This window comes from Copadichromis virginalis, linkage group LG3, assembly GCF_057382275.1.
Source record: "Copadichromis virginalis isolate Kocher_CV1m ecotype Utaka linkage group LG3, C_Virginalis_male_GT1.1, whole genome shotgun sequence".
NCBI lineage: Eukaryota > Metazoa > Chordata > Actinopteri > Cichliformes > Cichlidae > Copadichromis > Copadichromis virginalis.
In genome coordinates this window covers 22,680,670-22,702,652 of record NC_140620.1, presented here as the reverse complement: position 1 = coordinate 22,702,652, position 21,983 = coordinate 22,680,670, and the positions used below count along the sequence as shown (strand labels likewise).

Sequence of the window (21,983 nt, the reverse complement as noted above, 5' to 3'; positions counted from 1 at the left end):
CAATAGTAATCCCTTACTTTACTCGTTACTTGAAAAAAGTAATCAGATTACAGTAACGCGTTACTGCCCATCTCTGGTCATCAGGATAGGGATTTGTGTTGGTGTTTAGGGCTGTAGCCTCAGGTTTATATTGTGAACGGTAATAATGTGAACGTGTTTTTCAGATAATTTTAAATAGTAAAATTAAAGTAATGAGTAGTATAACAAACATCTTTATCCTGTTTGTAATGAAGTAATGTACTGCATTACTTTAAAGAAAAGCGTTCTTTGCAATATGTGCAATAATTACTTTTTTCGAGTAATGATCCCAAAACTGATCACAACAAAGAGGCTCTGACATGTACAAACATTTGAGCATACAGCATGTAATTAATTAGCATGATTTTGATGTCTTTGATTTGCTGCTTAGAGATGGTGGTGACTCTCACATTGGAGACAATGAGATTGATAAGTGAAACAAGAACTGGGATTACTAAATTGTTATCAATTCCCATCCCTAGTGACAATGATGTCCTAGTTGGTGGAGGAGGCCACCTCCTTGGACTGACAGAAACTGGTAACAACCACAACCCTTTTTGCTTTTCTCCAAAACACAGGAATAAATTTGGGGTTTGGGGCTAGGATTGTGATTTTCAGTAATGATGACTTGGATATCAGTGAATTAAGATGCTACAGCTTTACTTTGACTTTATTTATCCCTCTCTTGTATCCCTTATTGTCCAACTCTTTCTTTTTCTTCTCATTCTTTATTATATTCTGCTCTTTTAGTTATCGTTTCCTCTCAAAGCATTGCGCAGACTCCTCCAGAACTCCTCCCTCTTCTCTTCCTCCTGTGGCCACTCTAGGTAGGTGGTGGAACTCATCAGTTTGCGCAGTTTGTAGAAGCGTTTGGGGACATCATCCTTCGACAATGGCTCTAGTAGGATCAAAATGGCTGCCTCACCAGTGGCTTGACCATCAAAAAGCCAGAAGTGAGAGAAGTCAAGCTCATAGCGGCACCAGTCAGACTGCACAAAATTCTCGGAGAGGATGAAGACAGTTCTCCGACTGCGTTCGATAGCATTCATGATGTTGTCCACAATCCATTGTCCAGGAAGGAAATCCCGCTTGTGAAGGCAGAGAGTCAAGGGCCGGTGGGATGTTGACCTAGTCCCAGAGCTGCTTTCACTGTTGAAGTGAAGAAAAAAGCAGCTTTCAGCCTTTCTACTTTCTAATTTGGTATACAGCGTATAAGCCAGAGACTGCACAATCAAAATAATTAATATACTTTAAGTTTTGCAATCATTTCATGAGTTTAAATCTGTATGATTTAAAAAATGGTTAATGCAAGAATTTTAAAAACTCTATTAAACTTGCTTTGATAACACATTGTTTGGACTCAGATCTTGATCAAAGATCTTCCATGTCAAGTGTTCTACATCACCCCAAAATTTAGGTTATTAAAAAATGGAAGCTTTTTAAAGAGGTTGATATACCCAGTTTGGAAGTGTTTCAGTTTATTTAGGTTAAACTATGTTTGAAACCCAATTTTGTCTTCTTAACCGTCATTAACAGTAGCCAAAAGCTCTAGTTACCTATATCATGCAGCATTTACACAGAGAGCAGTTTCATTGTCGGATGTCAGAACTACCCTTTTAAAAAATGCCAGATAGCTGTATTTGTTCAGAAAAACTACACTGAAACCTTTATTACTGATGAACACAGTAATGACAATATGGACACTTTGGCTGAAATTATGTCAAATAATATCACAAAAACTGATGAACTTACCTTGGCTCCTCTAGCTCAGGTACCAAAAAATTTTCCACCCAGCCAGCATCTCTTTCACTGTAGGAAACAAAGGCATCAAAGGATATCAGGGCTTCTGTGTCTGCCTTATCTCTGCGTTGCTGCCGTTGTCGAGAATTACGCTTGGTCTTGAGCCATGCCCAGATCATCTTGAGGTACCAAAAGGCATGGATGCGCCACAGCACCACAGACAGCAGAGTGGCTACAAACAACGCCAAGCCACAGCTCACTGACACAAACAAAACCTGATGGCACATGACAACTGAGAGTCGGACTTGATCCACTGGCTGTCCATGTAGATAGAAAGGGTAGTCACAGATGTAGCTGTCCACTCCATCTGTCAGTTGTATACCTCCACCTTCTCGGAGTTCCAACTGGACAAAGCTGACAAAGTCACAGGAGCAGACAAACTTATTCTGACCAGCCTGGAGGTTATCGAGTCGCTGGTATGACTGGAGGTCTGTTTTGCCAAACATGTTCAGGGTATTTGACTGTGGAAATAAAATGTGTATCATAATGGAAACACTACGAGGATCAGAAGCATAAACATATGATCTGACTTATTACCTGGATGGTCAGGGTTTGTAGATTGGGGAAGGATAGCCCAGAGGGCAACCTCAGAAACTTGTTGCCAGAGAGATACAGTTCCCTGAGTACAGGCAGAAGTAGAGTGAAATCTTTAAGGTTGTTGTTGCTCAAATCCAGCACCTGTAAAGAATAAAGCATAAGGGAAAAAAAAATAGGTTGCCAGGTCAATCTGCCAGGTCAATACATGGTCTTCATACCTCCAGGGTTTGGGGTAGACAGGGGGTAATGGCTGTGAACTTTGCCCCGGAGATGTTTAGGAATCGCAGGGTGGAAGGCCAAGGACAGCTTGAGGGCATGAAGCTGTAACCGGTCCTACTAATATCCAGGTGTGTCAGTTTAGAGAACTTTGTGACCAGTCGGCTCACGGTGGACAAAGACTGGACAGAAATGGGGAATGAAAGATGGAAAGTACTTGTCGTCATCAATCCTCAGAATTCTTGAATACTTGTAGGTAACGCAGATTTTATTAAAGTTTCATACTTCACCTTCAGAGCATTTCCACTGAAGTTTAAAACTCGAATGTCCTTCAAAGTTTGTGTTGTACCACAAAGCGTCTCCTCCAGAGTCAGGTCCGTCAGAAGGTTGTCGGACAGGTCCAGATACTGCAGGTTCTTCAGCAGATGGGACGTAAGACAAGGCATCACAAACACCTAAAGGAAAGAACCAAAACTCGTCAATATGACTGCAAAGTGGGAAGCTGTAAGGTAAGGGGAGACACTAGTTCCATTAGTGTCTCCCCTAGTATTTTCCTTCAGTTTGCATTATAACTCCAACATCCGTCCACAAGACAGACATGTTAGGTAAACCGTTGATTCTTATTTGGCCACAGGTCTGATTGTGAAAACGAATAGTTATCTGTCTCTCTTTGTTAGTCTTGCAACAGACTGGATACCTGTCCGAGGTGTACCCTGCTACCCTATAAGGTGGGATAGTCTCCGGGCCCCTGCATGACCCTGGATTAGCCAAATTAAAGAAAAATGGTGGACAGCTGTAAATATTGCATGCACAGGAAACAGGGGCCTTTTTGGCAATCATTTCCATTTCCATGTACAATGCAGAAAACAGTATGAACAAAGTATATTGTAGCAACTATCAGGTAAAAAAGTTTCATGTAGAAACTTGAAAGAACATCCAACTACCCTGCAGGGCATTATAAACATGTTTGCAAGTATCCTTAGTTTGATTTTATGTCTCCTGAAGAGGTTAACTCTGTAAGGAAAACTTAAACTGAAAGGGATGTGTTGATACAATCTATAATATCAGTAAATAGTTCAACAAATCTCTGGCTTTGCTTTCATCTGCACTAGGGTCAGAGAAAATAAAAACAAGAGTTTTTAGATGAAATGGCCATCTTCATCTATGGTATGTATAAACAGTATATACAAGTAAAACTTATAAGCTAAAACCTTTCTCTTGAATACATGCTGATCTGAAAATTATCCACATCTTCACACAAACTCCACAAAAGCCAAACTCACAGATGACCTGAAGATAAGTAAAAAAATAAACAGACCATCTAGGTGTCTGTTTATGTTCCGGTAGAAAAGATTTGTTTTAATTTCATCTTACTAATTTTTTTTTGTCAGCTTAAAAAAATCCATCTTCAACTGAAAACAGTGAACTCAAGGCTTTCAAAATCATAGTTGATCACTGTATGGATATCCTGAAAAAATGTCTCTAGAGAGTAAACTAATCAGTATTTTCCATAGATTTGTTCTCCATCATCCATCCAAGATGGCGCCGCAGATGGCAGCCTCGGTACTGCGCTCTCTCGCACTTTTCTTGTTTCTGTTCATTTTCTGCGCTTTTGGTCACTCAGACTACATCACTTTCTCCAGAGAACAACTGCTAAACATCAGGCAGTCATCTCACTATAGTTCTTATCCATTTTTCACAAACCCGGAAAGTTTTTTGGAGATTTTAGTTGGAGGCGCAGCAGCTCTCTGTGGCTCCTGGAGAAGCCACAGAGAGCGACGGGGGAGTCGCGCTGGTGAAGCAAACAAAGACCTGGCCAACGAGTTAAACACTTTCTATTGCAGGTTTGAGACGGACAGACTCCCACGCCCCACCCTCCCCTCCCCAGGGACATTGCTTCAGACATTGACCCCCAACACACCTTCCACCTCTCCCCCCTTCACCCTGCCCCTCCCCAATCAAGACTCAACGACCACCCCCACCCTCCCCAATCCAGACTCAACGACCACCACCACCCTCCCCAATCCAGACTCAACGACCTCCACCCCCCTTTCCTCCTCCCTGAAACTCAGAATACACACTCAGGATGTGAGCCGACTATTCCAGAAACAGAAGCCCAGGAAAGCCCCCGGACCAGACGGCGTCTCACCCTCCTGCCTCAAAACCTGTGCTGAACAGCTGGCTCCCATCTTTACTCACATCTTCAACAGATCCCTGGAGCTGTGTGAAGTTCCCTCCTGCTTCAAACACTCCACCATCATCCCTGTTCCCAAGAAACCCACCATCACAGGACTTGAATGACTACAGACCTGTCGCCTTGACGTCTGTGGTCATGAAATCCTTCGAACGACTGGTGTTAGCCCATCTGAAAGACATTACTGGCCACCAGCTGGACCCTCTGCAGTTTGCCTACCGGGCAAACAGGTCGGTGGATGATGCAGTGAACATGGGGCTGCATTACATCCTGCAACACCTTGACAGGATCCTGGAACTTATGCCAGGATCCTGTTTGTGACTTTAGTTCGGCTTTTAACACCATTGTGCCTGAACTTCTTTCCTCCAAACTCTCCCAGCTCAGTGTGTCACCAGCTACCTGTCAGTGGATCACCAGCTTCCTGACAGACAGAAAGCAACAAGTTTGGCTGGGGGAGATCACCTCTGAAACCCGGTCCCTCAGTATTGGTGCCCCTCAAGGATGTGTCCTCTCACCACTACTGTTCTCCCTCTACACTAACGACTGCACCTCCAAGAACTCGGCTGTCAAACTCCTAAAGTTTGCAGATGACACCACTGTCATTGGCCTCATTCAGGATGGTGATGAGTCTGCATACCGGCAGGAAGTTGAGCGGCTGGTACTCTGGTGCAGTCAGCACAATCTGGAGCTGAACACTTCTAAGACTGTAGAGATGACAGTGGACTTCAGGAGACATCCCTCAACTCTACTCCCCCTCACCATATCAGACAGCCCTGTGTCAACTGTGAAGACCTTCAAGTTCCTGGGTACAACCATCTCCCAGGACCTGAAGTGGGAGACCAACATCAACTCCATCCTCAAAAAGACCCAGCAGAGGATGTACTTCCTGAGACAACTGGGGAAGTACAGTCTTCCACAGGAGCTGCTGATCCAGTTCTACACTGCGGTCATTGAGTCTGTCCTGTGCTCCTCCATCACAGTCTGGTATGGAGCAGCCACTAAACAGGACAGGAGCAGACTGCAGCGGACTGTACGGACAGCAGAAAGGATCATCGGCGCCCCCCTGCCCTCCATCCAGGATCTGTACCTCTCAAGAACCAGGAAACGGGCAGGGAAAATCATCACAGACCCCTCACACCCTGCACACAGACTTTTTGATCTGCTGCCCTCTGGCAGACGGTACAGAAGCCTGCAGACCAGGACCACCCGACATAGGAACAGTTTCTTTCCCCTCGCCATCTCCCTTCTTAACAGTTGACCTGTCACACTGCTCCCACTGCTCCCACTGCCACTGCCAGACTGCAGCTGTACCTTATGTACATTCTGTAGTATTCATTTCACCTCATTTCATTTCTGTATTCTATGTATATAAGTTTAGATTCGTTATTTATAGTTGGTTTACACAGCTTTGTGTATGTATGTGTAATGTGTATATATAGACACGTGTGTGTGTGTGTGTGTGATTTACATTGCTGTGCTTGAGAGCCACCATCTACCGGAACCAAATTCCCTGTATGTGTCTGCACATATACTTGGCCAATAAACACGATTCTGATTCTGATTTTGAAAATGTTACACAAGCAGCATACATTACAGAGCTGGTCACTTTAGAGACTGGCATTTTAATAGCATTTTTTTAAAATAAACATTTCAAAATATTTACAGCACAATCAGCTGTTCTGCATCAAATTTGATGCCACACAAATTATTTGTGCCACTCCAAAAATAATTTCTGTCTACTATGAAATAAAGGAGAACAACAGCCTGATACCTGCAGTCCTGACAGCAGCAGATGTATCACTGCTGTAACACCTGTAATATTCAGCAGTCGCCTCATTGTTCTGACACACACAAAACTATTGACTACACTACACACTAACTACACAAGATTTGCGCTAAACGTCACAAATCTCTCACATCTCAAAACACCGCCATCACTCCTAAAACTTCCCCCGTTTCTTAACAACTTGCCATATCATTTTTTGATTGGTCGACATCTCCAGGGGTTGTACACGTTGTCATTAACGTGGCTTCACTCCACATCAGCCACGCCACTTTGCTAGCTAAAACACTGGTGTGGGCACATTAGGACGCTGTCATAGCCTGTCAACAACGTTGATTAGCTCCGTATATACGAATGTGAATCACATCATTGGCTGGACTATGGGATAAGGTGTCATCGTTCTAATCCCATACGGGAGCAGCCAGTCACTCACTGACTAACACTGCAAAACGGAATTGTTGAAGTTTTAATTTTAATTTCAATTCAGGTTAGATTTTTTCTTTGTGTGCAACGCAGACTTTCAGTGCGCAGAGACCGTGCCAGCAGAGGGAACATTGTCAATCGTAAGTTTCCCTCCTCTTTAAATTTTCTCTGAAGAGTAGCAACATGTGGGTCTCAAAAAACTCTCAAATGACCTGAAGACAAAGACTGTTCACCATCATGGGAAGGATACAGAAGGGGAAGGATACAGAAAGCTGTCTCAGAGATTTAAGCTGTCTGTTTCCACAGTTAGGAACATACTGAGAAAATTATTTTTACCTTGGCGTTTATGACAGACACCCTTCTTGGATACTCCAGCAGAAAACCCAATTGTAGAAGTGAGGTAAATTTGTAGACATCCAGAATTACAAGGTTACGGATGTAGAACTCATCTATGCTTCTGTGATCAGTTTGGCTAGCTTTCCCCCACCTAACCCCAACCAAAAAAAGACAAGTTTGTTGTTTTCAATTTCCTGTATAATACACAAACGTTTCTTTTGAACCAAAGTTGCTAACTGGGACATATGCCAAAAAGATAATGTGCTTCTTTCCTACCAGCCTTCGCCCATCAGTGTGACATCTTCTATGGTAAGTTTGGTCAGTGGAACTCCATCTAATACCACCAGGAAGTCAACAATAGCCTCGTCAGACACAGAAACATTATGTAGGGTCAAATACCTGAAGAGTTACAACACAGAGGAAGAATAGGTTTGTTTGTTTCCCAGTTTGTTAGAATATTAGTTTTACCCAAGTAGAAGTGATGTCCATACCTGATCCTCCTTTTGGCTGCCTTACTAAAGGGCTGAACAGACTGAACTCCATTCAAATTGATGTCTTTCAGAATGATGGGTGTCTCAGGATATGACACATCATCAATCATAGACCCAGCCAAGGTCACATTTGTTAGAAAAGGACCATGGAGACTCAAGGTGACATGACCTAGCGGCCAAATGTGTGCTAATGTACCAGCGTCATAGCTGCAGAAGCAAGATACAGAAGCTAAAAGTTGAGGATATGTGAAAAGGAAGACAGTATACACAATAATAAAAGCATCAGATATTGATTTGTATATTTAGTAAAAGCACATAGAGAAGTGTTGGTTTGTTAGCCCAAATAAGTATAAAGAATCTATAAAAATAGACCATAACCAACACATTTTAAAGAACTTTTTTAAAAAAGTAACTTTTATATATAACTGAAATTATATATAAAAGAGTTATGCCATAAATATGAGTCTTTAAAGATGTCTCTTAGTTATTCTTCATTATTTTGACACACATTTCTGAAGTTGAGATGGAAACGGTTACATTTTGCAATAGCAAAGAAAATTCATAAAGCGTGTTGATTCATTAACCTACTAAGTAACTTACTTTTAGCCATCTATAGCCACCTATAAAAATGTATTCATAGCCTCACTACAGTTAACCATAAACAAAAGACTCAAGGCAGTTAGAATAAAGGACACTAATTTGAAGCTACCACCACTAATAAAGACAGTAACTTAACACCACTACCAAAACCCGTGCAAACCTGGTCAGGTTGTTTGCATGAACAGTTAACTCCTCCAGCTGGGTGACTCCAGACAGATCTCCTCTCCGGAGCTCCTTCAGAGAAGGACCTCCAAGGGCCAGCTTCCTTAGTCTGACTAGGGCCCCAAATACTGGAGGAGAACCGAGGTAACTAGATGAGAGCACAGGAAAAGAAAATAACCATAATGTAATAATAATAATAATAATAATAATAATAACTTACGTTTTTTTGTTTTTTTTTTTTGTCTTGTCACAATTTTGGTACCTTTAGCTTATTACCTGTATGGGTTGTTGAGTAGGTTGAGCTGCTGCAGAGCTTCCAGCTTGCTGAACCATTTGTGGTTGAGCATAGTCAGCTGGTTGTAAGAGAGATCCAGCTGTTCCAGGCTCCACAGAGAGTCAAAAGCTGATGGATGGATCTCAGCTAAGCCATTGCCTGGAGGATAGTAACATCTATCTTAAAACAAATTGTAAACACATTTTATTGATGAAAATCAAACACTGAATTGAAATCCCAGAGCTCTGCCAAGTCTTTTTTGTAGCAACTGGAAAACAAACAAGTAAAAAGTAACTGTAGCAGATAAAGGATTTGTAATGACTTGTTACAAAACATCATAATGTCATTGGGAGCCCTTGTTCATGGCACACTTTGTTGTAAAGTAAATATTTAAATATATAACAAGACTTTGGATCAAGTTTTTCACAATCATAGTTCACATTTTATGCATGACTGCCTCCCCCCAGAGTCTTCAAGTGAGAGTGTGATGATGCCATGCACTTAACCTGAAATCACCTTTTCAATGTTTTAAAGTACATTTCAGGACAAGGTTTCATGGCCATCGTGTCCCTTGACGTGCATAATTTACACATCCAAATGTATAGACTTTGGTAGACTTTCACCCAGTCGGACTATCACTACAACATGACTTCTGGCTTCAAATTACATCCCTTATGACTAAAACATGCAACCACAAATCCAAATGACTCCCATTATTTAAAAAGAAAAAAAAAAGATTTTTGTCAAATTTTAACTTGCAACAACACCTGCACAATACAGAGTGAGTAGACAAAACCAGTATTTTGTCCATTGGGATATGCTGATGATCCTACTAGTTACAGAAAAAGCAGATAAAAAGGCTGAAATAGTCTCACTTTTCAAAATAAAATGTTGTCAAAAGAATATTTTTTATAGTTAGCTGTTGGTATTCTTCTCATTTTTTTCCATCACCACAGCTTGCCCCTCCACCAACACCCACTCAATCAATACTTTATGTGTTACCGTGGAGATCAAGAACCTTCAGTTGCATGTGGCCCGTCAGGTCATCATTCGTCACAGCTGTTATTTTATTAAAGGAAAGATCAAGACTCAAGGCACTGCCTGTTACAGTGGGAACACTGGTGAATCCACTGTGGGAGCAGTTACAGAAGAGCTGCTGGTTGCAGTGGTCGCAGGATGGCTTCTTGTTGTCTGTGTTCAACCTCTGGCCCCAGCTCTCAGAGAGGAAGAGGAGGACGAGGATGAAGGAGAGAGCAGAGGAGCAGCTGGTTGGACGTCTCATGCTGCATGAAATCAGTGAAGAACATGAAGTAGTGTTTGAGATGATTTATAAATCAGGGAGAAAGTGAGTCATACTTCTCAGACTGCAGAGGACCCACACACAGAAGTGAAAGAACAACAGGGAAGAAGCACAATTTCAAAGAGGAAGCCTAAAAAGTTTCATTCACAACACAATTCTGCAAAAGTGAAAGGTGTTATCAGAAAACAGAGATGTCTTCAGCTTCTCACACACCCTACACCTAATGGTTCCATCTGTTAAAGCATAAGCACATGAAGTTTTCAGTCATGTCGCAAATAACAGCCTCCATTCTTATGGCTCCAGGGTATTGATCTTCTTTGAACAAAGCCAGTGCATTGAAATCAGAGCAGGAAGCAACAAATATCATCTCAAAGCATTGACTTGTCAGCATTTTATATTTATACATTTATAGAGCAGTTCATCCCATGGGAAAAATAAATGAAAGAACCTTTGCACCTTTCACTCCAGAAATAGCAAATGCTTGTCTAATATTTGTGCATTTTTCATACATTAATCACAACTCGATTCATACATTTTTACATATTATGTAAAATGTAATGTAAAATGTAAATTGTATAAAATATAACACAGATATTTATAATTGTTTTTTAAAGTTATTTTTCCATACGGAATTTTCCAAATGTTAAAATAGAAATATGTAGTAACTGATGTGGAAACTGATGTAAAGGTGGGTCCAAAAAGCCAAATACACCACTGCAAATTTTAAACCAGGCTGCATATCCCATTAGGATCAAATTTTTGTTCTGCAAATTAACGCGGACACACACAAACAGGGATCAACACCTTCGCCAAGCTTAAAAGCTAGCTTAAACATAAAGGTGAGGTCCTAAAGAAAGGCCTGTAAGGTATATGATTTGTGTCAAGATGTTGCATTCACGGATGAGCACAGATATGAAGCTGTGGACAGGAAACCGGGGCTGAATGTGATCTGAACAGATGTACATAAATATGGCAAAAATCTGTTTCACATCCTGCAGTGAAGGTCATGTTTCATCGCAGCAAAACAAATACCATATCCGGGGATTTTTGCAGGAATTCGAGGTTTCTTTGAATTTTGTCCCGGGGCTGGAATTATTTACTATTTATGTTAATAGCTTGTGACATAATTTTAATGCATTTGTACATTTCTATGCAGATGATACAATTATTTATTGTGCTCAAAACATCAAGATGGTTTTTAAAGAATTACAGCTGGCTTTTGATTTTATACAGTCACAGCTGTGTCAGCTCAGACTGATTTTAATTGCTGAAAAAAACCAAGATCATGTTGTTCTCAAATAGAAACAGCATACCTGCAGTACTTACCTCTCTTGTATTTGCTCAAGACAATTTGTGTTGAAACTGTGGCTTCATACAAATACTTACAGTATTGTGATTGATAATAGTTTTTCCTTAAAGCTACATATTGACCCCTGATAAACAAATTGAGGCTTAAGTTGAAGTTCTTTTTATGAAATCTTTCACTGCAAGTCAAAGGCTTGTTGCTGCCAACTTTTTACCCCTTCTGGATTATGGTGATATAATTTACATATATCTTATTCTCTCCATCTGTTGGATTGTGTTTATAATGGGGCATTAAAATCTATAACCAGATGTAAACCTTTAACACACCACTGTTGACTTGTCCCCACTGTCCTTATTCAGGATGGTTCATTTATATCTTCATATATTAATCTGTTTCTGGTTTACTCCCCTCTTATTTGTCAGATTACATGTTACAGAAACAGTTTAGTCATGACTCAGGACTTTATTAGATTCACCTGTTCATACAGAGCTCAGACAAAAAGCATTCTCCTCATCTGCCCCGTCTTCATGGAGTTCATCACAGAAGGACTTGCAGCGCTCTCAATTGATTTCACTTGCAGACTTTAAAAATGACCATCACAGGGAACTTTTTCCTGTTTTTGACACTGTGAAAAGGTCATGCCAAATACTAATTTTTAAGGTTTTTTTTAAAAACTTCTTTGCCTAATATACTGTATTTCCAGTTGTATTTGAACATTTCAACAAGAGCACTCAGGTAGTCCATAACTCCCCCTGAAGGGGAAACATAGAACAGCTTTATGCTAATGTCAGCATTGCTAATATGGAAATCTACTCTAGTTTATTCATCTTTGTTTTTCATTGTAAAGTCATATAATTTTGTCTTTAAAGATAATGTTTTAAAGAACTTAAAAAAGAGCTCTTTAAAACAGATTAAAACAGCTTAAAGTTGGAAAATAATTTTTTTCTAATTCAAGTGACCCTAAGCTGTAAAAACTTGGGATTTTAGGATATATTTATAAATAACTTTAACTGAGAAACTTTATGGCATCATTGTGATGTCATAGGGGATCGTATTGAGAAAATAAAAAGGTGTGTTATACAGATCTCCCCATGCCCCTACACATGATGTATTTCTCTATTTTTTTTCAAGTTTAACTCTGACTTTGGGCGCTATAAATGAAGGTTATGGTCAAATGCTTAGTCAACCCAGGGACTCGTGTCCCCTAGGACTAAACATGTGCTTGTGAACTTTGAAGACGATCCATAAAATGTTGTGGGTATTATAACGTTTAAACTTATTTTCACATTTGGTGTGATCTTTATCCAATTTTCACCAAAGTTCAGTTAGCTTGAGCTGTTGTTGGTATCTACCACACTAAATTTGTGAGCGATATCTTGAAAACTGTGGATGCTAGACTGCTAAAAAACAGACAGACAGACACACAAACAGAAGTGATTATATACAGTATTTCTTCCCTGAACCTGTTTCTTCTTCTTTTTTTCTTCTTGTTTTTTTAAAATGAGGTGACTCAGAAACCATTGTATAGGATTGAATATTGACAATAAAGTCCTAATTAATTTCTAATTTTTTATTATTCTTATTCTTTTTCAATCCCGGTGATAGAAATGCACTTTCGGAACCTCAACTTTCACATTAAATGCAGCTACTCTGCAGTATGTCACCATAAAACTATTTTTAATATTTATCTTTTGGTGGAAGGTGGTGGATGGACATTAAGCAATCCTTAGTTTGGTGTGCAAACAGCTTTTACTGAGCCTTTTACAGCACTCAGCCCAAGTTCTTCTCCTTTTTTCTCTATCTGTGACAGAGCTAATCAGTGTATCATCACTGCTGCTGCAAAATTAAAAATAAAAACTGAAACAATCTTGTAAAAATCAGCAAAACTTTACAGCATAAAGTTTTTTTCATGGTTTGTTTTAGGATTCTGTCAGAAGTTTGTCAAAGTCTTACCTTATATTTTTGCCGAGCTGACTGCTGAAACTCGTTAAAGACAACAGGATGAGTTGAAGTGTTTTATGACTTCATAAAGAGGAAGTATAAATCTCAGGGGTGACAGCTGGAACCAAGTGTGAAAAGAGGTAGTGAGCGTGACGTGAACTTTGGGAGGAAACCTTGTGAGTGCAAAAGTTTAAAAATATATTTCAAATGTACTATTTAACTATTTTCAGACTTTCTAAACTAAAATTTGAAAATTATATTAGGCTAAGTTATATCCAGAGAAAAATAAACTGTGTTACACTTTGTTAAATTTAATCACATATACTATTTGTTATCAGGAAAAAAAAACTGGCTGGAGAAGAACCAGTATTATAAAATTATTATCATGCACATGGTTTCAGTTCCAGAACATGCTTCAACCGCTGTGTGCACAGTACCATGACCACAATGATTTCCTGTTTCCTTTTGGCACACATAAACAACTACCATGCCGAGTTTGTAGGCGAGCATATGTATTTATATATACATTAAAATTGCACTTGTCTATGTTTTAATATGATGTTACTGGATAAAGTTAATTGTAATCATATAAATAATAAATAAAATTTTATATTTATAGTGTACAGTGTCCTGTCTTCCTCCCCTCAACCCGAACCGCTCGCTGCTAAAATGGCCAGACGAGCATAAATATTTTTTGATTTCACACAGTGCTGATGATAGTTAAACTGACTAAAACTGAAAAACGGGATACAGGCGGCTCTGTTGTACATCATCATCAGTCAGCAGTAAGGGTGTACTTAGTTTTTCACGCAGACTTCTTCTGCATTTTGGCTTACTTATTAATAAATAACCTAGGGTACTGTGTCATACTTGTAGGGAAACAGACATAGCGATCTGTTTCAACGTTTCAAACTGACACCAGTCCATGTCGGGTGGGGGATCATCAGTTTCTCAAAAAATTTGAGAGACTGATGATGACAGTACACAGGGTCATTCACCATTTATTTATATCATTTTTTTTTCTCTTATGGCTCGGGATGCATTTATTACTTCTTGGCTGAACTACTGTAAAAGACTTCAGTTGATCCAATTTGCTGCAGCAAGAATACTAACAGGGACTAATATGTATTTAGTCCCTGTTAGTCTCCTATATTGGCTTTTCTTCTCTGGCTCCCTGCTAAATCCAGAGATGAATGTATACTCCTTCTCCTCTTGAATAAACAGGTAATATAAGGTCATCCTTAATGACCTTTTAGTACCATATCACCCTATTAGAGCACTTCCCTCTCAGACTGCAGGCGCTTACTTGTTGTTCCTAGTGTATTTAAAAGTAGAATGGGAGGCAGAGCCTTCAGTTTTCATGTCTGCTTTCAACCAGCTCCCAGTTTGAGACAGACACCCTCTCTACTTTTAAGATTGGGTTCAAAACTTTCTTTTTTGTTGGCATGATTTTGGTGAAATCCTCCATGTTGTTTTGCAAAATTACAGGAAACAACCTGTTTTTTTTAACCAGAGTGATGTAAATGGTCGCTTAACACATTTAAATGAAAAATCACAAGACAATAAAAAGGCACAATTCCAGTACAGTAACTCCAATTACTGGAGGTGAGGACCAGCTACAGTTGCCCATATCAGCACGTGTCAATCACAATGCCATGAAACAACTGTGTGGCAGGGAGGATTAGGACCAGGACTCATGAGTCAAAAAATGAACTCAAAGCAGCTTTCATGCTGGAGTCTTTCATAATACAAAACTAAGAATCCAGGGAAACAGAGCAATGGAGCACACAGAACTGAAGGAGACTGCAACAAAGGACAAGTGGAGGCAATAAATATACACCAGGTAATGAGGGCAGAGGGAAAAGGTGGGAAATGCAATGGGAACACATCAGAAATAACAACACAACGAAATTTAAATTCACTACAAAGTACATAAAGAATAAAACAGGAAACAACATTGAGACAGACACAGAATCAACATTTGAGGAACCATGACACACGCCCCTAAATTTTCCTAAAAAATCCAAATTGTGACTATACCTGCATGGTAGTTTGCAATACAGGTATCTTACCACATGATGGGACTGTAGCCTGGTTTGCCTCACAGTTTCTCTAATGCTGGATCTCGTGGTTGTAGTTGCAGTGTTTTCAAGTCAGTGGACATATTTAATAAACAACAAGTAACTGCAACAATCTAGTGACCAAAGCAAAGCAATTACCAGTTTCACTTAAAACCTAAAGCCTACCTACAGCTTTATGTCGGCTAGCAGTCGTTGCCAGTTGCCAGGGTGCAAAATCAAGATGAAAGATTTTCATTCTTGAGTTTTGATCTTATTTGGAAAACAAACAAAAAAAGAAACCCACTGACAGCTAAGGGTTTAGTAGAGGTGAGGGCACTTCCTACCAGATTTGGCTTAAGTGTGGATGCCTCCCTTTGCTAGCTAAGTTTATTGACTCAGAGCATAAAATGCAGCCGTTTTTTATATAACCATTTAAAACTATTTACAGAACAATCAGGTGTGCTGCATCATATCAGAAGGCACACAAATTATTTGTGCCACTCCAAAATAAAAGTTTTTGTCCACTCTAAGACATATAGATGATAGAAAACAAACAAACAAATAAAATGTTATCGCATTAACAATAAAGAATTTTTGGTCAACCAGCAAACATTTGGGCCAAAAAAAATTGGATCAGCTGTGGCTAAGGTGGTAGAGCAGGTCATCTGCCAACTGGAAAGTTGGTGGATGACGCTTTACGTATCCACAGGCAAGTTACTGAACCCAAAGTCGCCTCTGATGCATACATCAGAGCATGTGTGAATGCTAGATTGCACTCAGACATAGATAAAAGCGCTGCATGAATGTGTGTGCTTTTGGGACGAGACCTATAGTAGAAAACCAGCAACACCACCAAAACAACAACCACAACCAAATCCCACTTCTGAGTATTGTTTTAATCTCAGTTAGCTCTCAGGTAGCAGACAGTAAATTGTTCCTAATGTGTGTAACCACTGTTCCTCACAGTGGGGAAAATAATTCAACTCTCTAATTTTATGGTAGTTTCAGTTCTCTCTCTCTCTCTTTTTAAGATAGAACCAGAATATGAACAAAAATCCAGTTCCTTAAAATGGAGGAAATAATTATGGTCTCTAATTTTATGGTAGATTCATTTCTCTCTCTTATTTTAAGATAGACACAGAATATCAAAAATGCTGTGGTCAGAAGAAGACAAAAATGCAGGTTGAATTCATACCAAACAGCTTTGGAGGGAACATAATGTGGACTGTGACCCAAAGAAGACCATCCCCACAGTCACACAGAGATGGAAACAGCTTAACAGCACAAAAATGACTCAAAACATACTGGCAAGGTAAGCAGTAGCTAAAAATGAACCACATTAAGCTCATAGAGTGGAATAGCTAATCTTTCGACTTGGTAGAACTTCTGTTGAGGGAGCTGAAGCTTGGAGTTTCCAAGCAGCAGCCGAGAAACCTAAAAGATTTAGAGAGTTTCTGTAAAGAGGACTGAGCCAAAATGCCTCACGACATGTGTGCAGACCTGGTGACCAGCTACAAAAAATGCTTATCATGGTGGAGTTTGGGTCAATTCAGGAAAAGGCATCACATTTCATGGTAAAATACTGTAATCATAATTATGGTAATTTTTTATGCTATCAAAATATGAAACGGGTCAAATATCATTTAACACGTATGTAAAAGTTGAATGTGACGGGTTGTGGTTTGTGGCTCAGCCGAAGGGGAGGGGTGGAGCAGTAGGTTGAGGGATCAGTGCTGGGGAAGGCTGGCTGGTACAGTTGATTTGCATCATGCTAACCACTGTAACTATAGTTCACTAAAATGCATCTAGAGGTCTGCCTGTGTTATACGCCAGGGTTCGTGTAAAATTCATACAAATACCCAAGGAAAGCATGTAAGTCTTTTACTTGCAAATAACCTCACTATCATAGTATTGTCAATTAGCCAACAGCTGCGGTTGTATTCTTAAGAAATATCCTTCAAAATTGAAGTACGAACATTATGTCACAAGAGTTGTGGCTTCATGTCTAACATATCATCTTTAAAAGATTCAACCACAGGAAATAGATGTTTGTAAAAACACTTCCAGAGTGTGAAAGGTGAAATTTTTATTTGTTGTTGTTGGGTTTTCTTTATAAGGCTCACACAACGTTAAGTTTATCAAATGTTTGCAGAGGTGCTAAGGAAGCTGCAATATCCTTTGTCTTTCCAACCATGTGTTTTTCATGACTGATTAACCAAAATTGTTCAGAAATTTGTCATTATCATTGCCTCTATGGAGCTTGTGCTCAGTTTGTTCCTGTGCTGCCATGATTAGTGCCTCTGTGCTCTATTTTGGTGTCTCCCAATTTTCCCTGTCTTGTCTCCAGCTGGTGCAAAAATGCAGCTGTACTTTTAACTGATACACAGAAGAGAGTTTTGGCCTGTTTTCTTCTGTTTTGGCCTCACTGGCCTGGCCCGTTCATTTTATAGTTCATTTATAATTATTTTGTTTTTAAGTCTTTAAAATGTCTTGCCCGATCCCATCTCTCTGAGCACTTACATTTGCATGTACTTTCCCAGTCCTTCAGGTCAACTGAACAGCTGCTCCTGAATTTGCCGAGGACACAACAAAAGCTCAGAGGGGACAGAGGTTTTGCTGTGGCAGCACCTAAGTTGGGGAATTTGCTGCAGCTGCATATTACACAGGCTTCCTAACTGTCCACTTTAAGTCACTTCTTAAAACCCACCTCTTTTCATTTGCTACAGGATGAGAGTTGGCTTTAAGCTTCATTTATTAATTTTTTATTTTAATAATTTTATTCTAAATGTGATGTGTGTACTTTTGCAGGTGGTTGACCTTCAGGAGGGCAGGCCCGTGCCTTATCTTACGGCTGCACTTGGCTAGGCCCCTTGGACTAATAGAGGTCAGCTGAATCACTCTGACTCCTCACCCAGGACAAATCCACCTCGGGAGACCAGGGCGAGCGTCCCTGACAACATAACCCCGGAATCACTGGGACACTCAACCCCTCCACCATGATAAGATGATGACTCATATGTGTCTCTTTTTGTGCCTCTTAAACATCGTGGTTACAACTCTGACGCAATAGTACCTGCTGCTCACTCTAGGACTTATTGTCAATGTCCATTGTGGTTGTGTTGTGTTTGTGTCACGCACAAATGATGTTACAGGACTTTCAGCCGCATTGCTATAATGACTGATTAGAGTCGAGTCGAGCTGGGTAGGTACGAGTGAAAAAGAGGCAATGGTATCTAGCTGCATACACATAACAGTACCATGGTTTTCAGTAACAGGGTGAAAAGTCCTGAAGTCATTTCTGGCCAATATATGTTCTTCAACACACACATTAAATATGTAGGACTGCTTCGTTTGAGAAATATCAGTAATAGTAGACACATCCTGAAATATCTTAGAGCAGGGGTGGGGGAACTCCAGGCCTCGAGGGCCGGTGTCCTGCAGGTTTTAGATGTCTTTCATCCAACACAGCTGATTTAAATGACTAAATTACCTCCTCACCATGTCTTGATGTTCTCCAGAGGCCTGGTAATGAACTACTCATTTGATTCAGGTGTCTTGACCCAGAGTGATATTTGAAGCCTGCAGGACATCGGCCCTTGAGGCCTGGACCACCCCTGTCTTACAGTGATGCTAAAGAGCTACTTCATGCACTCATTACTTCTAGGCTTGATTGTTATAAGTCATTATTATTATTAGGTCACTAAAAGCTCCCTAAAAAGCCACAACATCGTGTTAACAGGAACAAAAGAATGACATAATATTTTTCCCATATTACCTGCCATCCAAAACCCAACAATGTATGCGAGGAAAGGTATTTTAAAATCAAAGTCTGAAATACAAAGTTTTGGTAAAACTTACAGTTGGAGGTTTGATTGTGGGATCATAGTTCAACCCTTAGTTATGCTACTATAGGCTGCTGATGGGCTTACCATGATTAGTTATTCTTAAACTCTGGTGCTTTCCAATATTGTGTCATTTCTCTGTCTTCTTTTCTTCTTTTCTGGTAAGTGCTTGTGCATCAACCAGAATGCAGCCTGTGTCAGTTGCTCCCACTTTTTCTTCTTATTTTTTCTCCCCACTTCTTTACTTCAAGTTCAAGTTCAATGTGGGTTCATAAAATAGTGATGTGCCATTCTGTTGTTGCAGCGTGTGAGAAGAGCCGACTCCCGTTGAGGTGAGCCAGCTCTGTGGAGAATCCATGCAGGTAGTGTAGTGGTAGAGGCCAGATAAGCACAGAGCTGGGGACCTGGATTTAAATTCAGCCACGTTAGGAGAAAGTTAAGAGAATAGAAAGTAGGAACAACTGGCTGCAATTCAAAAACATTGTCCTTCTGTTGTTGCAGAAAGGAAAAAGACTGCAAAACTGAGTGCAAAATGTACAAACTGAAAATATCAATCAGAGCAGGGTCAACAATAAACATATACACTCACTCGTCCATACAGCTGGAGGAGATCTGCCCTTTTCCTCCAGCCACTGACCCTAGAGCAGTTTCCCATTTTGAGTACTTCTATAGTATCCATTGTCTTGCCGAAAACTGCAGGTATACACTGGCCTTCAGCAATTCAATAATTGTACATTTAGGAAAATGGGTGCATTTATTCCAAAACAAATGACCCAAGGCAAACGGATAAGTGTTAATGAGAAACTGGGTAAGGAGCCAATTACTCCTCCAAAATGGAAAATGGCTAACAACATTTGTCCAATCTTTAAACACCATATCTATTCTTACCAGCAGTAGCAAATGCAAAAAGTAAGACATTTATGAAAATACTGAATAAACATGTCACACATGCATCCTTTGTATTTGAAGGCGCTGAGAGATACTAAATGAAGAGCCATTTGAGAGCTGTGCCAGCTGGCTCTTCAAAGGGAGCAGACCAAAAAGAACCAAATCTTTGAAAAGAACTAAAACCTCTCCGGAGGACATTAAAGAACCTTACTTTAGGTAGACCCAAAGTACTTAGTTGGGCAATATTTGAAAGTATGATATGGCTGCTTTATGTCATATAACACTTGAAAAATTGATTTCTTGTTGTTGATCCTTTTTCAACATAAATGCAAAAGCATCCCAAAATTAGCTGCGATGCTTAAATGCATTGCAGCTGAGACTAGAGCCACATGTCAGATATAGAAAGTCACCAAGTCATTCTTAAGGAGGAAGTGGAAGTGAAGGCTCACCACTTCCCTGTGTCCCTGTGTTCTGCCAAGGCTTCTGGCTTCAACCAGCACACAGTTCACAAAGCTCTGGATGTGATATGCCAGATTAAGAGTGTATGCGACAAGATTTTGGACTTACTTTATTACTGTTTTGTGCATTTCCACAAACATTATTTGAATATATGTCAGTCTTGTCACTAACCATGTTTTTAATACAGTATTCTCAATGAGGATGCACCTGTAAGTAAATTCTAGGTTAAGCTTAAAGACATAAAAGAACATTTACATCGCCTGCCTACTTTATGTAATTGCTCTTCTGAATTGTTGTGGGTCCCGTTTGATCTGTAAATGTAATAAATATTTTGCCAGGTGATTAAACAGAAGTTGTTACTGTTATGTACTATTTTCCTGTAAAATTAACAACAGAAAACATAATTATTCCATTTTCTTTTTTTCTTTTTTTTTAAGTTTCTTCCATCTGATCTACAGACTGAAAGCTGTTGCCCAGACCTGGAGCTGGTTTCACCAACCATGCTGTGCAGTATGGCCAGACACCCGCAATTATTTTTCTTTTCTGTCCAATGGACATTGTTCCAGAAATCTTATTGTTCGTTTAGATACAACTTTGCAAATCTAAGGCATGATGCTATAGCCTTTGTAGAGAGGGACTGTTCTCCTGCCAACTCTGCCAAACAATCCATTCAGTGTATTTGCCAACTGAGGCCTGCAGTGTCGAAGATGAAGCTTTCAAGTTATTTGTTTTGTTCGTTTTTGAAGTGTCTCTGATCTTTGCACAGTCTCATATTGGATGAATTTTTTGGGATGTCCACGCTATCTTCAATTTTTTATTTCTCAGTTTAGAATTCTGTACTTTAGGTTGTTTGGAAATAGCCTTAAAACTGTCCCCCGATTGATGAGCAGCAAAGCTGCTTCTCTAAAATCATTGCTCATGTCTTTCACTCCTGGATGCTCTAGACCAGGGGTCTCAAACTCAAAATGAGCCACTGGCCACTGCTGGCACCGTCATCTCATTGGAGGGCCACTTTAGTGTTCAAGTAGTACAGAAAAAAAACAAAACACCCACTAATATTTCCTAAAATCAGTTTTGTTTGCTTTTTCAAATTTCAAATATTGTTAGGGTGCCTGGGTCGTTGACCCTGTTTTGGGTTTTTGGTTCTTTGATTTTGTTTATTTCATTATATTCTAGCTTTGTCTTATGGGTTATAGGATTATTCTTAGTTTAGGTTCTCTGTGTGGGTTTTGTTTGAGTTTTAGTGTTCTGGTTTTCTGACTGTGATCCATAGTTACTGTCTCCCCTGTCTGCTGTATCCCCGTGTCAAGTCTGTGTCTCTGTGTTATGTTTCCTGTTTTATGTTAATGTATT

General features: G+C 39.8%; 1 protein-coding gene across 1 annotated transcript; it reads right to left on the bottom strand.

Annotated features, from left to right (window-relative positions):
- Positions 1-227: 227 nt before the first annotated feature.
- Positions 228-13,451, bottom strand: tlr2 (toll-like receptor 2). Its single transcript, XM_085448257.1, has 12 exons — positions 13,394-13,451; positions 9,837-10,117; positions 8,837-8,993; positions 8,559-8,708; positions 7,799-8,005; positions 7,584-7,706; positions 7,308-7,458; positions 2,862-3,026; positions 2,574-2,753; positions 2,356-2,496; positions 1,771-2,279; positions 228-1,167 (listed from the first exon to the last, which is right to left on the bottom strand). The coding sequence occupies exons 2-12, from the start codon at positions 10,114-10,116 to the stop codon at positions 765-767; spliced, it is 2,466 nt and encodes an 821-aa protein (XP_085304383.1). The 5' UTR covers position 10,117; positions 13,394-13,451; the 3' UTR covers positions 228-764.
- Positions 13,452-21,983: the final 8,532 nt, after the last annotated feature.